The sequence below is a fragment of the Diabrotica virgifera genome, chromosome 8 (assembly GCF_917563875.1).
Source record: "Diabrotica virgifera virgifera chromosome 8, PGI_DIABVI_V3a".
NCBI lineage: Eukaryota > Metazoa > Arthropoda > Insecta > Coleoptera > Chrysomelidae > Diabrotica > Diabrotica virgifera.
In genome coordinates, this window is record NC_065450.1 from 39,438,289 (window position 1) to 39,455,417 (window position 17,129).

At 32.9% G+C, this 17,129-nt stretch overlaps 1 protein-coding gene across 3 annotated transcripts in view; it reads left to right on the plus strand.

Moving 5' to 3' along the window:
* LOC126889574 (high affinity cGMP-specific 3',5'-cyclic phosphodiesterase 9A) overlaps positions 1-16,876 on the plus strand; it is a 1,727,652-nt gene extending 1,710,776 nt beyond the window's left edge. For 2 of the 3 annotated variants that reach the window (XM_050657957.1, XM_050657958.1), the window contains 2 exons: positions 7,974-8,161; positions 16,306-16,876. In XM_050657957.1, coding sequence (XP_050513914.1) covers positions 7,974-8,161; positions 16,306-16,476 — 359 coding nt within the window. In that variant the 3' untranslated portion in view covers positions 16,477-16,876. The remainder of the gene's footprint in view (positions 1-7,973; positions 8,162-16,305) is intronic. The other variant, XM_050657959.1, reaches the window with a different exon arrangement.
* The last annotated feature ends 253 nt before the right edge of the window (positions 16,877-17,129 follow it).

Below are 17,129 nucleotides of genomic sequence, written 5' to 3' on the forward strand. Positions count from 1 at the left end.
AAGGACGAAATGAATGTCTGTTTACGGTCTGTTTTAACTTATGTTAGATTCTATTATCCGCATGTATGTATGTATGTATACAAATTTATGCTACTGGTCATAATACGAAGACACACTTTTACACCTAATTGGTAACACACTCTAGTTGTCGTGATAAAGTTTCAATACTATAGACCAAATAAACAATTGACATATCGTGTAATTTTTTGTTGAGTTTTTAAACATTTTTTTACATGCCATGATGAGTTGCCTTAATGTAAGATTAGATTTTGATAATAGGTATAAGTACAATTTCACTTTCAATGTCAAATTATTGTTTATTAATTTCTGAATTATATTGTTTAACGTAGGAAATTCTCGTTAGCCAATGTTGGTTACAAAGCTTTATTTTTGGAGTCAATTACATGCCTTATTGTCCAATAAAAAGTGTTAATAGATTATTGTTCTTTCAACGATCTAACAAAATTGACTCTTCTGATAAGTACAAAATACTAGATGACTTCATGAATTAGCCGATAGATCGACCAGATTTGTGTAAATATGATAACTTTACCTTTAATGTCAAAGGAATCTATACTAAAATCACAATAAAGATGCACTAAAACAAAAAAAGACACGTTGAATGTTACGAGGAGCACTGCCGAATCATCGTTTAGAATGTATAAACTTTGTAAATCATGATTTAAGACTTATAATGTACAAATATACCTTGTAAATCACGATTTGGGAGTGCTCCTCGTAAGATTCAACCTGTCTTGGTTTGTTTATTTCAAGTGCATCTTTATTGTGATTGTAGTATATTGTCAACAATACATCGGGATTGTTTTTTGATCTAAAATTTCGATTATGATGTCAGAGTTTTCCTAAAAAAGCAAAAAAAATTATAACGGTTTTTGCAATATTTAACATTAAAATACGGCTCTGAAACTGTTTTTTTGTGGCATGTCTAAGTTAAATATTCTGGTTATACCTATGGGATTAGCCACAGTTGATGGTAATGACAATTACATTTTTACCTTAAAAATTTTGACGTCTCGAATTCCTTTTCTGAGATCATTTTCAAAAATAATTATTATGAAAATTCCATAACCAAGAATATATGAATCACATATTTCAGAAACCCCGTAAGTAACATTTTAACGGAAATTTACAGTATGTCGGGTATGGGTTGTAAAAGACGCATTTCATCCATGTAATTAAGAAACCCCTCCGTTGTTCGACTATTTAGTGTATTTAGACAATACTGTATTTAACCGTATTATGCAGAAATTCCGTAAGTACCGCATTTGAGGGGTTTCTGTACTACATGGTGTAAAACGTGAATTGTGTGCAGTAGCAAGACTCCTTGGAAAATACTAAATTTCTTATTTTAGTGTTCTGTAAAATTTAATGCTGCCCAATATTCCAGTTCAAGAGGTATTTTGTCTCCATCAACTGACTATTAATGTATTTGAAATTCATGATCTCCACGCGGGCACTGCAATGTTTTACGGAAATCATGAAGGCGTTGCAAAAAAAGGTTGTAATGATGTATGTTCATTCATAATGCACTATATAGATTCTGTTCTGCCGGAAACAACACGACACCAGCACATATTTTCGGACGGATGTGCAGGACAGAATAAAAACCATACAATGATTCGACTATGAATGTGCGACACCCTGGTATCCACAGGACGTTTTGAGATAATTAATCAATATTTCCCCATTAGAGATCTGTTTTCTTCCATGTGTTAGATATTTTGCTGTAGTCAAACGAAAAATGAAGAAGACAAATCAAATTTACACTGTAATGGACTAATTAGAGTTAATAGCGAATGCCCGTCAAAGACAAAATTTTTCTATTTATGAAGTGCATACTGATATGATAATAGACTATAAGTCATGGTGGCCCAAGTACTATAATCAAAACTATCTGTCAGTTAACTCGTATGCTCATGGAGTTACTAGAGAACTGAAAAAGCTTTTGCTATTGCATCCTTCATGCACTTTACGCATGATTCAAGAAAACCTGATTATGTTGTAGCACGTGATTTGATTGACTCAGCTGTACAGTTTTAATATCAGTTAAGTAAGACCAACTCAAAACCTATTCTCCCAAAGACGGCAGCATATCCACAAGGGTGTATAGCAATTAATGTGAAAAAATAAGAGATCTACAGAAGTTAAAATCCTGCTTAGCATATGACATTAATGCTCAGATCTTCTACGAATGAGATTTTTAGATGGACAGTAGTGGACAAATATGACACACTTGACGTTCTTGACTAACTTTATGTTTACGACATATTTAATATATATAACTGAATCAACATCTTATTTTTTGCAAGTAATACTTTTTATTTTAACCTGTAATTAAGAAACCCCGTAAGGGCAGCGACAAAATCTCTTTGTAAAATTGGCAGAAAAGCAAAAATTAATATTCAAAATGAAGAATATTATTGTAAAACACGCATATGCACACAAACATCTCATTAAAATTGTAATAAATAACAGGAGCTGATTGCAAATCAGTTTTTGTCCACCACGAAAAATGATGTTCGGCGTACTTGTGTGGTTTCTGAAATATGTGATTCATATAACAGCTAAGGTGTTGAGAAGGTTCTTCTTCTTAAAGTTCCATCTCCTATCGGAGGTTGGATATCATAATGGCTATGGTCACATTGTTGGCTGCTGCTCTGAACAGTTGTAATTAACTACATTTAAACCATTCTCTAAGGTTCCTCAGGTAGGAGATGCGTCCTCTTCCTATGCTCCTTCTTCCTTGGATCCTTCTTTGCATAATAATTCTCAGCAACTCATATTTTCTCCTCTGGTAATGTGACCCAAATATTTTAGTTTTCCAGTTTTCTCGTTTTAATAGTGTTCATAATTTCTATCTCCTTTTATAAACGTCGTAGCACTTCAATATTGGTAATCCTTTGAACCCACTGAATTTTCAATATTCTTTTGTAACACCACATTTCGAACGCTTCCATTTTCCTTATGTGCTTTCTCTTCAATGTCCAAGCTTTCATTCCGTATAGTAATATAGAAAATATGTAGCATCTTAGAGCCCCTTAATCTGAGAGGCAACGGAAGGTCTTTGTTTGTAAGCAGTGTCTTCATTTTTATAAATGCTTGTCTTGCAGTTTCAATTCGGACCTTAATTTCTTTGTTTTGGTCATTTTTGTCATCAACACAGGTTCCCAGATATTTGTACCTATGTCTTTACTTTTTCTATTTATTTGGGTTTGCTCTATCATTAACCTTTTCTCTTTATGTTGTGTTTTTGAGAAAATCATTTTAGTTTTTTTCTTGTTTATTTTTAGGCAACAAGGTTGATGTCTTATGCCCTATGGCCTATGGTATATCAAATTCTGAGTATCCTCTGTGTTTCTGCATTATTTCAATGTGCTTGATGCGGATCTAAGTATTAACAACCAAGGCCTGATGCATTCTGCAGATGGGTTTGCTACACAATTTTCTTCATTTAATAGGATTATCACTACTTCTTTGATTTTTCTCTTTTTCATGTCTTCCTTCATTCCTTCATGTACTATAAAATACCTTGCGAATGCGAACAATTTTATTTAGGTGAAACATCAAGACCATTAAACGTTAGAATAAGTGAACATCAGTCTAATATTAAAAATAGAGAATTTGATATATCTCAAATATGTCAACACGCATGGGATAATTAACATAGAGTTCAGTGGAGAGCTTCAAGTATAGTCCTGAAAGAATCAGATATTAAAAAGAGAAAAATCAAAGAAGCGGCTCTAATTCTGTACGTTAGAATTGAAAGGGCGGTAGTCCATTTTTACAGTAAATGGAGATATGCAGCCAATAATACACTTAAAGGTGTTATCTTTCGAATGGTGGTTAATAGGTCGTTGTACAGGCAATATTACTAAAATTGCAAGTCGGATGTCCACTGTGAAATTTGTTGCAAAAAGCCCTATGTGGTACACCGGTCTTTTTTGCATGGCACACTGATTGTTAAAAACACGGTAGTCCAATCTCTATGGACAACCGCCTGTCAGCTGTGTAAAAATTGAGGTTATAAGCTATAGACCAGGGCGCATCTGTAAAAATATTAGTACATTTGGACGTTGAGAGGTGACTCAAATTTTTTTGCAGAAATTGCTTGAAAATAAATCTAATAATATTATTTGAGTTATCCTCCCTCTCAAAAAGGTCCGGAACATTGTTTAAATAATCAAAATGTCAAAAAATTAAGGAAAAATTCGATTTTTTTCTTGGTTTTTTGACTATAACTTTAAAAGTATTCATTTCCGAGAAAAGCTGTACTGACATAAAAGTTGCATAATTGAATTTCCTACAATACAAAATTAGTTAAAAATTTAAAAAATAGTCACCCTTGTTGGAAAATAGCAATTATTGTGAAAAAAACATACAAAAACAAGTATTCGCATTTTACGTTTTTCAACCATTTATGCTACATTTAGGACCTTCATGGTTCACCCTAAAAAACTTTATGATACAGTAAAACAATACTGTAAATTTTATTAAGACGGGTTTCATAAATTTTGCAAAATAAATTTTGCAATCCAGCTTTCGTAAAAAAAATTCATTTTTTCAAAATGTTACAGGACTGAAAATAAAGCAGATAGCAAGTTGAAAATTTTTTTGCGCATAGAAGTGTACTGTACCTTTTATTTGCAATTTTGCCAAATTAAAATCGATTAACACCACGGCGTCAGGAATTTTTTTAAAAATAAACTTTAATTATTAGTGCTACGCGCAGGACAGCGGATAGTTTGCTCTGATTGGGCATTCCAATGACCTTTGATAATGATTGATACATTTTAATTTTTATTACATTTCGATATAAATAAATAAATTTGTTTATTGCAAAATAAAAACACGTACTCTATCCTTTGAAATAACACTTTTATTAGCAAAAACTTTCTTTGTTCATATATTTTAACTTAAATAATAAAAGTTTATTATTTTTAAACATATGCAGTTGTTTAAACAATATTTCACAAACAATAATAAAATTAGTTTGATTTTTGTGGAATTAAAATGTTAAAATACAACAAAATATAGAGTAAGATAATAATATATTAGATAAAGTTTGGAAGAAATTTTGGTGGAAATCAACTTGTGTGAATCGAACACCGCTGTCCTGCGCGTAGCACCAAAAATTATTGTTTATTTCAAAAATTTTCTGACGCCGCGTTAATTAATCGATTTTAATTTTGAAAATTGCAAATGAAAGGTATAGTACACTTCTATAAGCAAAAAAAAATTCAACTTGCTATCTGCTTCATTTTCAGTCCTGTAACATTTTGAAAAAATGAATTTTTTTTTGCGAAAGCTGGATTGCAAAATTTATTTTGCAAAATCTATTACACCGATGTTAATGAAATTTACTGTATTGTTTTAACGTATCATAAAGATTTTTTGGGTGAAATATGAAGGTCGTAAGTGTAGCATAAATGTTTGAAAAACGTAAAATGCGAATACTTGTTTTTGTATAGATTTTTCGCAATTATTGCTATTTTGCAACTAGGATGACCATTTTTTAAATTTTTAACCAATTCTATATTGTAGGAAATTTAATTACGCAACTTTTATGTTAGTACAACTTTTCTCGGAAATGAATACTTTTAAAGTTATAATCAAAAAACGAAGAAAAAAATCGAATTTTTCCTTCAATTTTTGACATTTTGATTATTTAAACAATGTTCCGGACCTTTTTGGGAGGGAGGATAACTCAAATATTATTATTTGATTTATTTTCAAGCAATTTCTGCAAACAAATATGAGTCACCTCTCAACGTCCATCTCAAAACAGATGCGCCCTGGACTACTAATGATTTGCATGGTTCATAGATAAAAGTAACTTTTTCTTTATCGAGATTAAGGATGTTCAAGTCTTTTTTTAACTACGCTTGCCATCTCTGAGAAAATAGTCAGAAATTCAATAAAGAAGAAAATTAATGATGGGGCTGGGTTGGTAATCAGTCACCATGTACCTAACCACCAAATTCCACAAGAGGCAAAACAGTTGGTTATGGAACACATAAATAATTTTCCAAAAATAGAAAGTCATTACTCTCGCAATAGGTCTGGAAGAGAATATTTAAATCCAGAACTAAACGTAACAATAATGCACAAATTATATTTAGAGTGGATTAATGAGAAGGAGTATGCAAAAGAACTTGTCGCAAAAGCAAAGTAAGTACAAGGTAATTTTTTCTACCGAGTTCAATCTTCATTTCAAGCCCCCTTACATTGAAACGTGTGACACCTGTGACAGTTTTGAAAATAAGCGAAAAGAGGCAGATTCTAATGTTAAAGATATTTTAAAGAAAAAAACAGATCATTTGAATGACGCAGATAACAGATACAAGTTCAAAAGACAGGATAAGATAAGATGCAAGCAGAGTTTAAAAGAAGTTGTAGCAATGATGGATTTGCAAACATGCCTCCCTACACCTATGTTAACTAATGGAATTAGTTCTGGACATTTAATTTTACCTTCTATAATGATAGTACTGCCGAAGGTTCATACTTCATGTGGGACGAGTCTATTGCAAAAAGGGGTGGCAGCGAGATAGCTTCCGCTGTAATAATGTGGTTAACAAATTTACCTTCTACAACAGAAGAGGTAACATTTTGGTCAGACAACTGCTCTGGCTAAAACCGAATTTTTTTTATTTTGTATGTATATGTGGGCTGTCCATAACACCTCAGTAGTTATAATTCATCATAAATATTTACTCAAGGGGCATACACGCAACGAAGCAGACACAATACATGCACTAATTGAGAGGAAGAAGAAAATACTGTCTACTATAAATATTTCTGTACCTCATGAATGGGCCCAGTTTATAAGGACCTGCAGTTCGTTAAAACCACTTTTTGTTTATGAGATGAAAACAAGTGACTTTTTTAACTTTGAAAAAATGGGCAAAGAATCGACAAACCCGTTTGTGAATCGGAAACGGAACACAGACAATGAACCCTTTCTATCCTTTAAAATTGCGCACTTGAAAGTCGAAAGAGACCACCCTGGCATTATGTTTCATAAAACAACATTTTCCAAGGAAAATTTTAAATCCGTAAATTTTTTAAAGGAAAATGAGAAGTTCTCTCGATGGTTTCCTACCAAAGACATTGGACCAAATAAATAATGAAAATTAAATTCCAATTGATAGTTCAAAATATAACCACCTAATGGAATTGCTAGAATGGGTACCTTCTATTTACCATTCCTACTATAAATCTTCAAAAGCAACAAAAAATAAAGTCGTCGTTAACGAAAACAATTCTTCATATTCTGAAGATGACTAAAATGCTTTTTAATTTAAGTTTTATGTTATTTTTGTAATGTTAAGTTCTGATTATAACGTTCTTTTCCTAATAAAATCATACCAAAAGGGCGGCTGTCCTGCTTTTTATTGATATAGTACCACAGAACAAAAAGGCTGTAGTCCTAAATTATTTATTATTTCAATACAAAACAACTTAACGCCGATTATGTTACTGTAAAATAAAATACAAAGCATGCTTTACCACCTTCCTTTAAATCATAAAGCTTCAACATCATTTGATAATTTTAAAGGCATTTAAAATTATGGTGTACAAATTAAAAGCACTAATTTTGATCTACTGCAAAACAAACTGAAAGTGACTTCCGCCCTTTCAATTCTATGGGAATTTCGTCCCATTATAATCGAAAAAGAAAGACAGTTCGGAAATAAATATCAGTTAGATATATAGATATTACAAACAAACCTATATTATATTTTAACATTTATTCTATTGCAACGTTGTGTGCAGTAAATGTATTATTGGTCATTTTTTTTTATGAGACATCAAATACTTATTTCTGAAATTAATCAAAAAATAATTCCAGTCCCATGTATTATAAATATTCGACTACATGTTTCACAAACTCCTCTTGCCGTTTGAAATGTACCAAGATTGATAAAGACTCTATGAGACTTTTTTGTTAGGCAAGAAAAAAGATGATATTGCATGTTGCAAACTGGATGACGCAAAGAAAGCCAGTACGCTGCCAAAAATTAAAGGCCGTAGTAAGAAAACGTGGAAATTGTTTGTAGGAAAAGAGAAGAATTGGGCATCGGACGCAGCAGTTGACGAACTTGATTTGGACAATCAGTCTCTTCCTTCTACTTCACAGGTAAGTTTAAACAATACTTTATTAAAGTTAATATCCTGCTTTTTCTTCTTTAGCCTTAAGTATTCCAACTTTGGACATAGTCCTCCCCCAATTCAGTCCAGTGTTTTCTATTTTGCGCCACGTGCTTTCAGTTCCCACATAACAATGATGTTCGCATCATTTTCAAAGCATATACTACCAACATTCGTTGCAGTATATTCTATTTAGTATATGCGTAGTACAAGCATAGCATGTATCTTAAAAAACATTCCAAATTTCATGTTCTTTGCATATACTTCAAAGAATATTCTCGTACCGAATATACTGAGCACATTCGTATACGTAGTAACTCGGAATATTCGTAAAAGTTTATTCTTAGAATATACCTTTATCGAATATTCTTAACACATACTCAACACATACTCATAAGTACATTCTAAACACGTACTTATAAGTAGACACTTTAAAATATCTTAAAAATAATATGTATGTATAGGAAGTATTATTAGCCTTCTAGATTATCAACTCCGTTGTTTTTGAGAATAATTAATAAAATTTATGTATGTAGGTAGTATTCGACGAATTTCATTTCAAAATTGTTGTATGGTAAAAAAGTTTAAACATTAATTGTATTAACGTTTATTATTAAAAATTCGTTTTCATAATTGAAATGACTTTACCATTTCGAGTTTATCATGAGTATTTTTACATCGTTGGAATTTGAATTTAGGTACATTCAATTCAATATGGGCCATTCCAGCACCAAAACGTGCCAAAACTCACAACCAAAGGCTTTGGTGTTGCCAACCGTCGAGTAAGCTTTTTCCGTCAACTTACCTTAAAAATTCTCACTTTTATAAAAAAAATTCCCTCCTGTATACAACATCTGAGAAGAATATTATTATGTTTAATTATTTTCAAATATTTTGATTTTTTGTAATGTTTTACAATTTGGACTGGAGCAAAAATTCCCTTTTGAGTTAACTTTTTCCTTTTATCACCTTTTATGTTGAAAATTCCCGCAAAAAGGGAAATTTCCCTCCGTTTGGTAACACCAACCACCGATGACCCGTTGTTGTTCGGTGATCAAAGTGCACACGGTCACACGGCCAATCTATGGCCAGTCTTTTCCTACCTGAATAAGGATTAGGGATAGAAAACAAAAGTAAAATATGAAAACGAAAACAGGCATTATTTGTATCTGTATCTATGCAGTGTTAAGGATGAAGACGAATGATAAAGTACTAGGAGTAAAGAATATACATAATCTCTTTATTTTGTTTGTGGTGCTTCAAAATATAATCTACTTTGGTAACTCAATATTACTTAAATAGTAGGTATCTGGGTAAGTACATAAAAATATAAAAATTTTAGTTACTTATACACAGTTTAGTTTAGCTAAATATTATATAATAATTTATATAAATAACTAAAATTTATAAATATGTACTTACTTTTTGTATTATTGTAGAATGTAGGTACTAACTACATTCGCAAAATATGCAGTTAGAATATGTATATATAATAGGTATTTGGTAGAACCTAGAACCAGTAGAACATAAGATGAGATTATGTGATGCTGAAAACATACTTCTGAGCAAAATATAACTTGAAAACACTTTCTTAGAATGTTCTTAAAAATATATTCTTCCCATACAAGGATGTGCGGTAGTACGTTCTAAGTATATAAATAGAAGGTTCATAGCACTTCCTTGAAAAATTCTAATAAAAAGTCTGTTCTTGTTATAAACCAAAAAGATGTGCGGTAGTACGTTCTAAGTATATAAATAGGAGGCTTATAGCACTTCCTTGGAATGTTCTAAAAAGTAGGGTACATTCTAAGTATATACATAAAATGTTAATATAGTATATACTCAGTATCTGCTATGCACATTTGCAATGGTAATTACGCATATTCTCAGTATATACTTTTTCTGAGAAGTATGTTCTATGAATCTACTAAGAACATGAAATTGTTATGTGGGTTGTGTCCTCCAATCTTCTTAAGCCCATCTCATTTGAGGCTTTTCTGTGCTTGTCTTTCCTAACCATGGTCTTCATTGTTGTACTTGGTGATTCCATCTTTTATCCTTCAGTCGGGCATTGTATCCTGCGAAGCTCCATTTCAATTTGGCAACATGTTCTCCTACGTCTTCTAGGCCGATGTCAGATTATGCGTTTTGACTGGATGCGTTTCCGCCGCATCCGGTGAAAACGCATAGTGTGACAGATCGGTCCGGTTGCGTTGGAAACGCATGCGGTGGAAACGCTGCGGTTCGATGGGATGATGAAAACTCACGTCTTTAAATGAGGCTTGTTACACTATGCGTCGTTGCCGCATCTACCGGACATCGCGGCAACTACCGGACATCGCCGCAACTACCTGAGGCGACACTCGAAGACCAGAAGACCGAAATGCATCGACAACACAAGCATTCTTATGAAAGCAGTCATAATAATATAGTGAAAATATTCGACACCGATAAATTTATTACTTTCATTCAGGAGAAGCCAGCACTTTAGGATAAAAGTGCAAAAGAATATAGTGACAAGAATGCAAAGCGTGGATAGAAGTTGGCTTAATCCATTAACGGCTGAGACAATAAACAGAGGGAAATTTGACAATTTATTTATTAGATTGGGTTAAAAACACATAAATTAAGACTAATTTACAACGAAAAATATTATATTTTCATGAAAGGAAAAACAGTTATCTTAAAACGCTGCTGGTATTAATAATACCGAGAGGTCAAAAATAGCTATTCTCAGAAAACTTTCTATGAAAACAGGTATAATAAGTATTGAACTTTCAATGAAAACTAAATCACAAATTGTATTAAATCTTTACATAACCGTCCGGGGCCATTGTCTTATCAGATTGTCCCTCATAATTCCCAGCTATTACTAAGATAGTGAATTCCAAAATTCCAACCCTTTTATGAATCACTGTATTCAAGGTAGCCTGATTTGCATATTTTGATTATAGTCCTTTTGTTTTGAAAAATCCTTTATGAAATAAAATACCTACAGAAATTTACCAATAAAGATTATTAACAGAGAACTACATACATAGACATACTAGTAGAATCATTCACGGAAATTTACTATAGATACCGGGAAAATTCCGAAAGAATTGCTAATACTTATCTGAGGTATGGAATGGCTTTGAACACAAAAAAATCATGATTGTCAGTAAGAACAAAATTGAAGACGAAACAATCTAATTTAATTAAAAAACCATAGGAGAAAGTACACAGATACAATTATTTGGGATGTGAGCTAAATGAACAATGGCACTGCAGCCTTGAAATACAACGATGCATTGAGATGACCAGAAGCCAAAAGCGCTTTCAATAAAATTAATTCAGGGCATATTATGCAATGGAAAACTGTGTGTCGAAATTAGAACTAGAATATTGAGAGGTTACGATGTGGTGTTATCAAAAAATGTGGAAAATATCATGGACACAACACGTAACAAACAGGGAAACACTAAAAAAGATGAAAAAAGAGAAAGAAATATTCAACACTATGAAGGAAATAAAAATTAGTTACTCTGGTCACACACTAAGACATGAAATTTCAAACAACTTTTCGTAATATGTAATAGTTTTCAATTTTTTCCAACTTTTTTTCGTAAAATTAATAATAAAGAAGTTTCCCATATGTGTCTAACTTAAGTAGACAAGATGTATCGACTGATTTCTACGTACCTGAGTGTTACTGTCAATCTTTCCTCTGCACTTATGGAGTTTCTAAATTTAGTACATATTTTATTTCGATATGTGAGGTTGTAAGATTTCCATCAACTCCCTAATTCCCTCCGTAAGATTTCATCCGCTTCCAATAGAGAAATTGCTAACAATTTATTTTTCAAAATTTTTCGAGACATCGTTACGCGCTTACAAACTGCAAGAGACTAAACGCATAGTGTGACAGGTCAGTCCGGTTGAGTTTCAATACGGATGCGGTTCCACCGCATCCGGTCAAAACGCATAGTGTGACATCGGCCTTACTTTGGTTTTTCTTCTAATCCATTTGTTTGTTTTTTTTTTGGCTATAAGTCTCAACCCCAAGCATTGATCTTTCGATCGCTCTTTGTGCCTTTACTATTTTCTCCATATTGGCCTTGGTGAGTGTCCACATTTGTGAACCACACGTGAGTATAGGGAGGATACACTGATCGTAAACCCTGGTTTTCAAATATTATTCTATTTTAGTGCTTTCAAGATCCAACTCAGTTTTTCAAATACTGTTTCTAAATTTATGTCGTTCAATATTTTTTTTCTGATGATTTGTGTATTCGTCATTATTTTTGTTTTTTCCAAGTTCATTTTAAGACCTTCTTTTTCCGAAGCTTGAAATATTTGCCTCATCATGGTATGTAATTCTTCAAAACTTGTAGCGATTACAATGTCGTCAGCATATCTCAAATGACTGCTTTCTTCTATTAACATTTATTCCTTTATTTGCCCAGTTAATGTCTTTGAACACGTCTTCCAGTCCCAGTGTGAATAGTCCAGTCGGACTAGACGAATAACAGGCCTAGCCTTGCATTAGGAGCTGCCTCAAATTTTATTTTTCTAATCCTTAGGGGGAATATATAGTAGTGTAAATTTAAAATTTCGACTGAATTACGCCGTTACGTTAGCCGCCATCTTGATTTTAAACCAGAACCGTTTTTGATCAATAGCTCCACCATTTTCAACTTTTCGACAAAAGTAACGACCAAAAGTGTTGAAAATGCAATTTTCTATCATTTCTATTGTTACAAATTTTTCGTGCCGTCGATATTTTCTGAGTTATGGCGGAAAATAGTGACAGTTAGAGCATAATTATTGAATTATCTCCTTTATTATTAGTTTTACGACAAAAATGTTATTATACAAAAATGGAGAGAATTAAATTCTACATAATTTTTGTTTTTTCATTTTTTTTGCCAAAGTTAATATTTAAGGTAGTACGTATGCGGTAATGGCGCGAGCGTAAGACCTGATTGATTTTGTAGCAATTGTTTTTGTTCAATATCTACGCCATTTGCCACTAAAATTGTTCCAAATATAATTTCCTACAATTTCTTTTTAACAATCTTTTTCATGCGATTGATATTTTCCGAGTTAAGTGGCAAAATAGTAAAAAGTGGTGGGGGGAGCATAATTACTGAATTGAATCTTGTTTCCGAGCTGCCCCAAATTTTTTAATTCTATCTTTTAGGGGAGATCAATAGTAGTGTACATTTAAAATCTTGACTGAATTCCGCGGTTGCATTAGCCGCCATATTGATTTTAAAGGAGAACCGTTGTTGCTTGATATCTCCGCCATTTTCAACTTCTCGACAAAAACGGTAGTAACTAAAATTGTTGGAAACGCAATTACAAAATTTAGTTCTCTTTATTTTTATGTAAGTTCAGATTTGTTGTAAAACTAATATTAAACGTAATATTTCAATACATCAATAATGCTATAACTGTCACTATTTTTCCCCCATAACTCGGAAAATATCGACCGCACGAAAAAAATTATAATGAACGAAATTAAAGAAGATCGTATTTTCAACAATTTCGGTTTCTACACTTTTTTCGAAAAGTTGAGAATGGCGGAGATATTGAGCAAATACGGTTTTCGTTTAAAATCAAGATCGCGGCTAACGCAACTGAAGTAGGAAATATGCTAACTGAAGTAGGAAAGTTTGCCTAGATATTTGACAACCAGTAACTTCCTTATATAGAATCCAAACATTTATTCCTACCATATCTAAGATATTAAAAAAGTCTGCAACGGCCATCTTCTTGAAGCTGATTTGGTTAAACACTCTATGGCCATCTGATCTACAACGTCTACTCTGTATTTTGTGTGGTTGTAGTAGGTAATGGGTTCAGGTTTCTTATTTTTACCTATGCCTATTTCAATATTGTTTGAGTATAGAAAACTCAGCGCAAGAAATTTTTTATTAATTTTTCTCTGGTACACCTGATTTCCTTGGTTAGCTTAAGTCTTCGTGTATAAAAATTTTTGGTTTGTACAATTCCATCTTTTCGTTTTTTTTTAAGGGGAAATGTCCTTTATTGCTCGGTTTATTGTTCCAGTACTGCTGGTAGCCTTCTTCCGTAATTCTTTTTATGTCTCGTGGCATTTGTTCCTTTATTCATAAATGGGCCCATTAGACGTCTAATTACATGTTCCCCTAGAAGTTGATTGTCTGGTAAATCTTTCCGTAGTTAAGGAAATCCGTGCAATAAATATTTGGACTAGGCATTAGATGTAAGCCAGAATTTGATTCCAAACTTATCGGGTTTATACGCCATGTACCTACTGGGTGAAGTGACATCTTGCCTTTGTGGGAAAAAGCTATTCGTCGAAAGATATATTTAGTTAGTTGTAGGTATATCAAAATATACAATTTCCTGTAAATAGGTTCCATATTGCCGACCCAAGTGCAAATTTATCTGTTGATAATCGCTCTGATCTGGAACTTCTCCTCCGTAATAAGGACCGCATTTTTTTCTAGGTAGACATCAACATATTCAAAAAGTAATTAGGTACACTAAGTACCTACCTGTAAATATAATTCTTAGATATATGTAGCAAAGTCCTAAATTATTAAGTTTCTACAATGACTATGAGTTAGTAGTAATACGTAGGGTCAAAAATAGAAAGCAGTCAAAATGACCGCCCTGGTGCTTCTAGGAATATATTAACACGTCTCTAAAAGTAATTACACTAAGTACCTGTAAATCAGGAAATATAATCCTCAAATAGACGTAGGAAAAGTCCTAAATTATCAAATTTCTAAAACAACTAGGAATAAGTAATACAGAGGGTCAAAAATAGAAAGCAGTCAAAATGACCGCTCTGGTGCTTCTAGTGTTAAGCTCGATACACATTTGCGTGTTTTTAAGTTGCGTGTACGCTGCGAACAAGCTGCTCGCAGTTTGCGCATATTCCAGAAATAAACAGTTCTGTAATTCCATTGAAATCGATCGCGGGGTCAACGTGTACTGAATGATTGCCCAGCAGAGACTTTTAAACCGTCTGACTTGTTTTCAAGCGGCGCAGCAGAAATTGGCGTGTTCTAGGTAGACGCGGTTAGCAAGTAACTTGCAAGCAGCTTGCACGCCGCGGCTCAGCTCGAGTGTGCACTGTGTGCAGTGCATAAATTCATCTCATGTACTGCTAAACCGCCAGCGATTGCAAATAGCTTGCTGTAGTGATGTTGAAAAAGTAACTATTCGTTACAAAGTACTCGTTACTTACGAATACCGAAAGTAACGATTACTATACAGAGAGGCAAATCGTTACTTTCATTACTCTGATTACTTCGTTACTTCGTACCAATCGTATCAGAGCTAGTAACGACTATTGTATCTACTTTTATTACTTTGATTACTCTGATTACTTCGTACCAATCGTAACAGAGCGAGTAACGACTATTGTATCTACTTTGATTACTTTGATTACTCTGATTACTTCATACTTCGTGACGATCGTTATTATATCAGAATACCCATACAAAATACCTACCTACTGAGAAATACGATTCCCGATATGATTACCGGAACTCAAATGCAAAAGTAACAGAAGTAATCATAGTAATAAAATCATTTTTATCCCTTAAACAGATCGGTAAAGGTCGTTGTTATATCGGAAAATCTATACAAACCTACCTACTTAGAAATACGATTCTCGATATGATTACTGGTACTCAAATACAAAAGTAACAAAAGTAATCATATTAATCAAAGTAACGAATACTGTAAATGATTACTTTATACAAAATACCTACCTACTGAGAAATACGATTCTTGATATGATTACCGGTACTCAAATACAAAAGTAACAAAAGTAATAATAGTAATCAAAGTAACGAATACTGTAAATGATTACTTTATACAAAATATCTACCTACTGAGAAATACGGTTCCCGATATGATTGCCGTTACTCAAATACAAAAGTAACAAAAGTAATCATAGTAATCAAAGTAACGAATACTGTAAATGATTACTTTATACAAAAGTAACGATTTGTAACGAATACTCGAAAGTAACTATAATCAACATCACTAGCTTGCTGGCAGCGTGCACGCAGCTTGAAAACACGCAAATGTATATCAAGACTTAATGTGCCTAAGTTTTAATTTTATGCAGATTTTGTTTAAATTTTTCAGGTTCAAAGCAACTGCGCCAGTCCAAAGTTGGGTACCGTGAAAAGTGAGCTGGCGCTACGTAAAGAGTCCCCCACAGACAACAATGTTGTGAACAAATGTATAACCAAACTACAAGAAATCAAAAATGATGAGGTATTAGTCGTTAACGAAAAGGACCAGACCCTAATTTGACAACAGGTGAACGTCCAAGAGAGGGAGAGCTTCACCAGATATATCTTCTGTCGTTGCTGTAAATATAAAACCAACGCTAGGGAAAATGTTTAGAAGAATTTTATTATTTATTTTTGTATTAAATTCAGGTTTTTTTGTTGAAAGGTAATTTTAACATATCCCGAATGGAATGTATGAGAAACGTGTACTACTTAAAAAATTTTGAATATAGGCCGTAAGACATGTCTTTATTTATTTGAAGACGAGGATAACTTGAAAAACCTTTTATATTGAATTCCATAAATATATTTCCTGTAGGGTACGTATGTATTTTTTAACCTTTTAATGTTAGTTATATTAACCCATTATATTACCTCGGCAGCCACTCACAAAAATATGGTATAACACTGGCATTACAAAAGACACAAAATTACGCCTTATTTGAGCTTTAACTAAGATTTTCTATCGCCACCTACGCTTCAGAGACTTGGACGATTAAAAAGCAGATTCGAATTGCGCAAATCGAAATTGAAAGCAATTTTAAAAACCATTTGTATAATGGTATTTGAAATATGGGTCTACTGTAGAATTTTGCTCATACCGTGGACCGTATATCGCATAAATAATTCAATACTGGCAAAACTTAACATAAAAACTGGACCCAACACAACTAT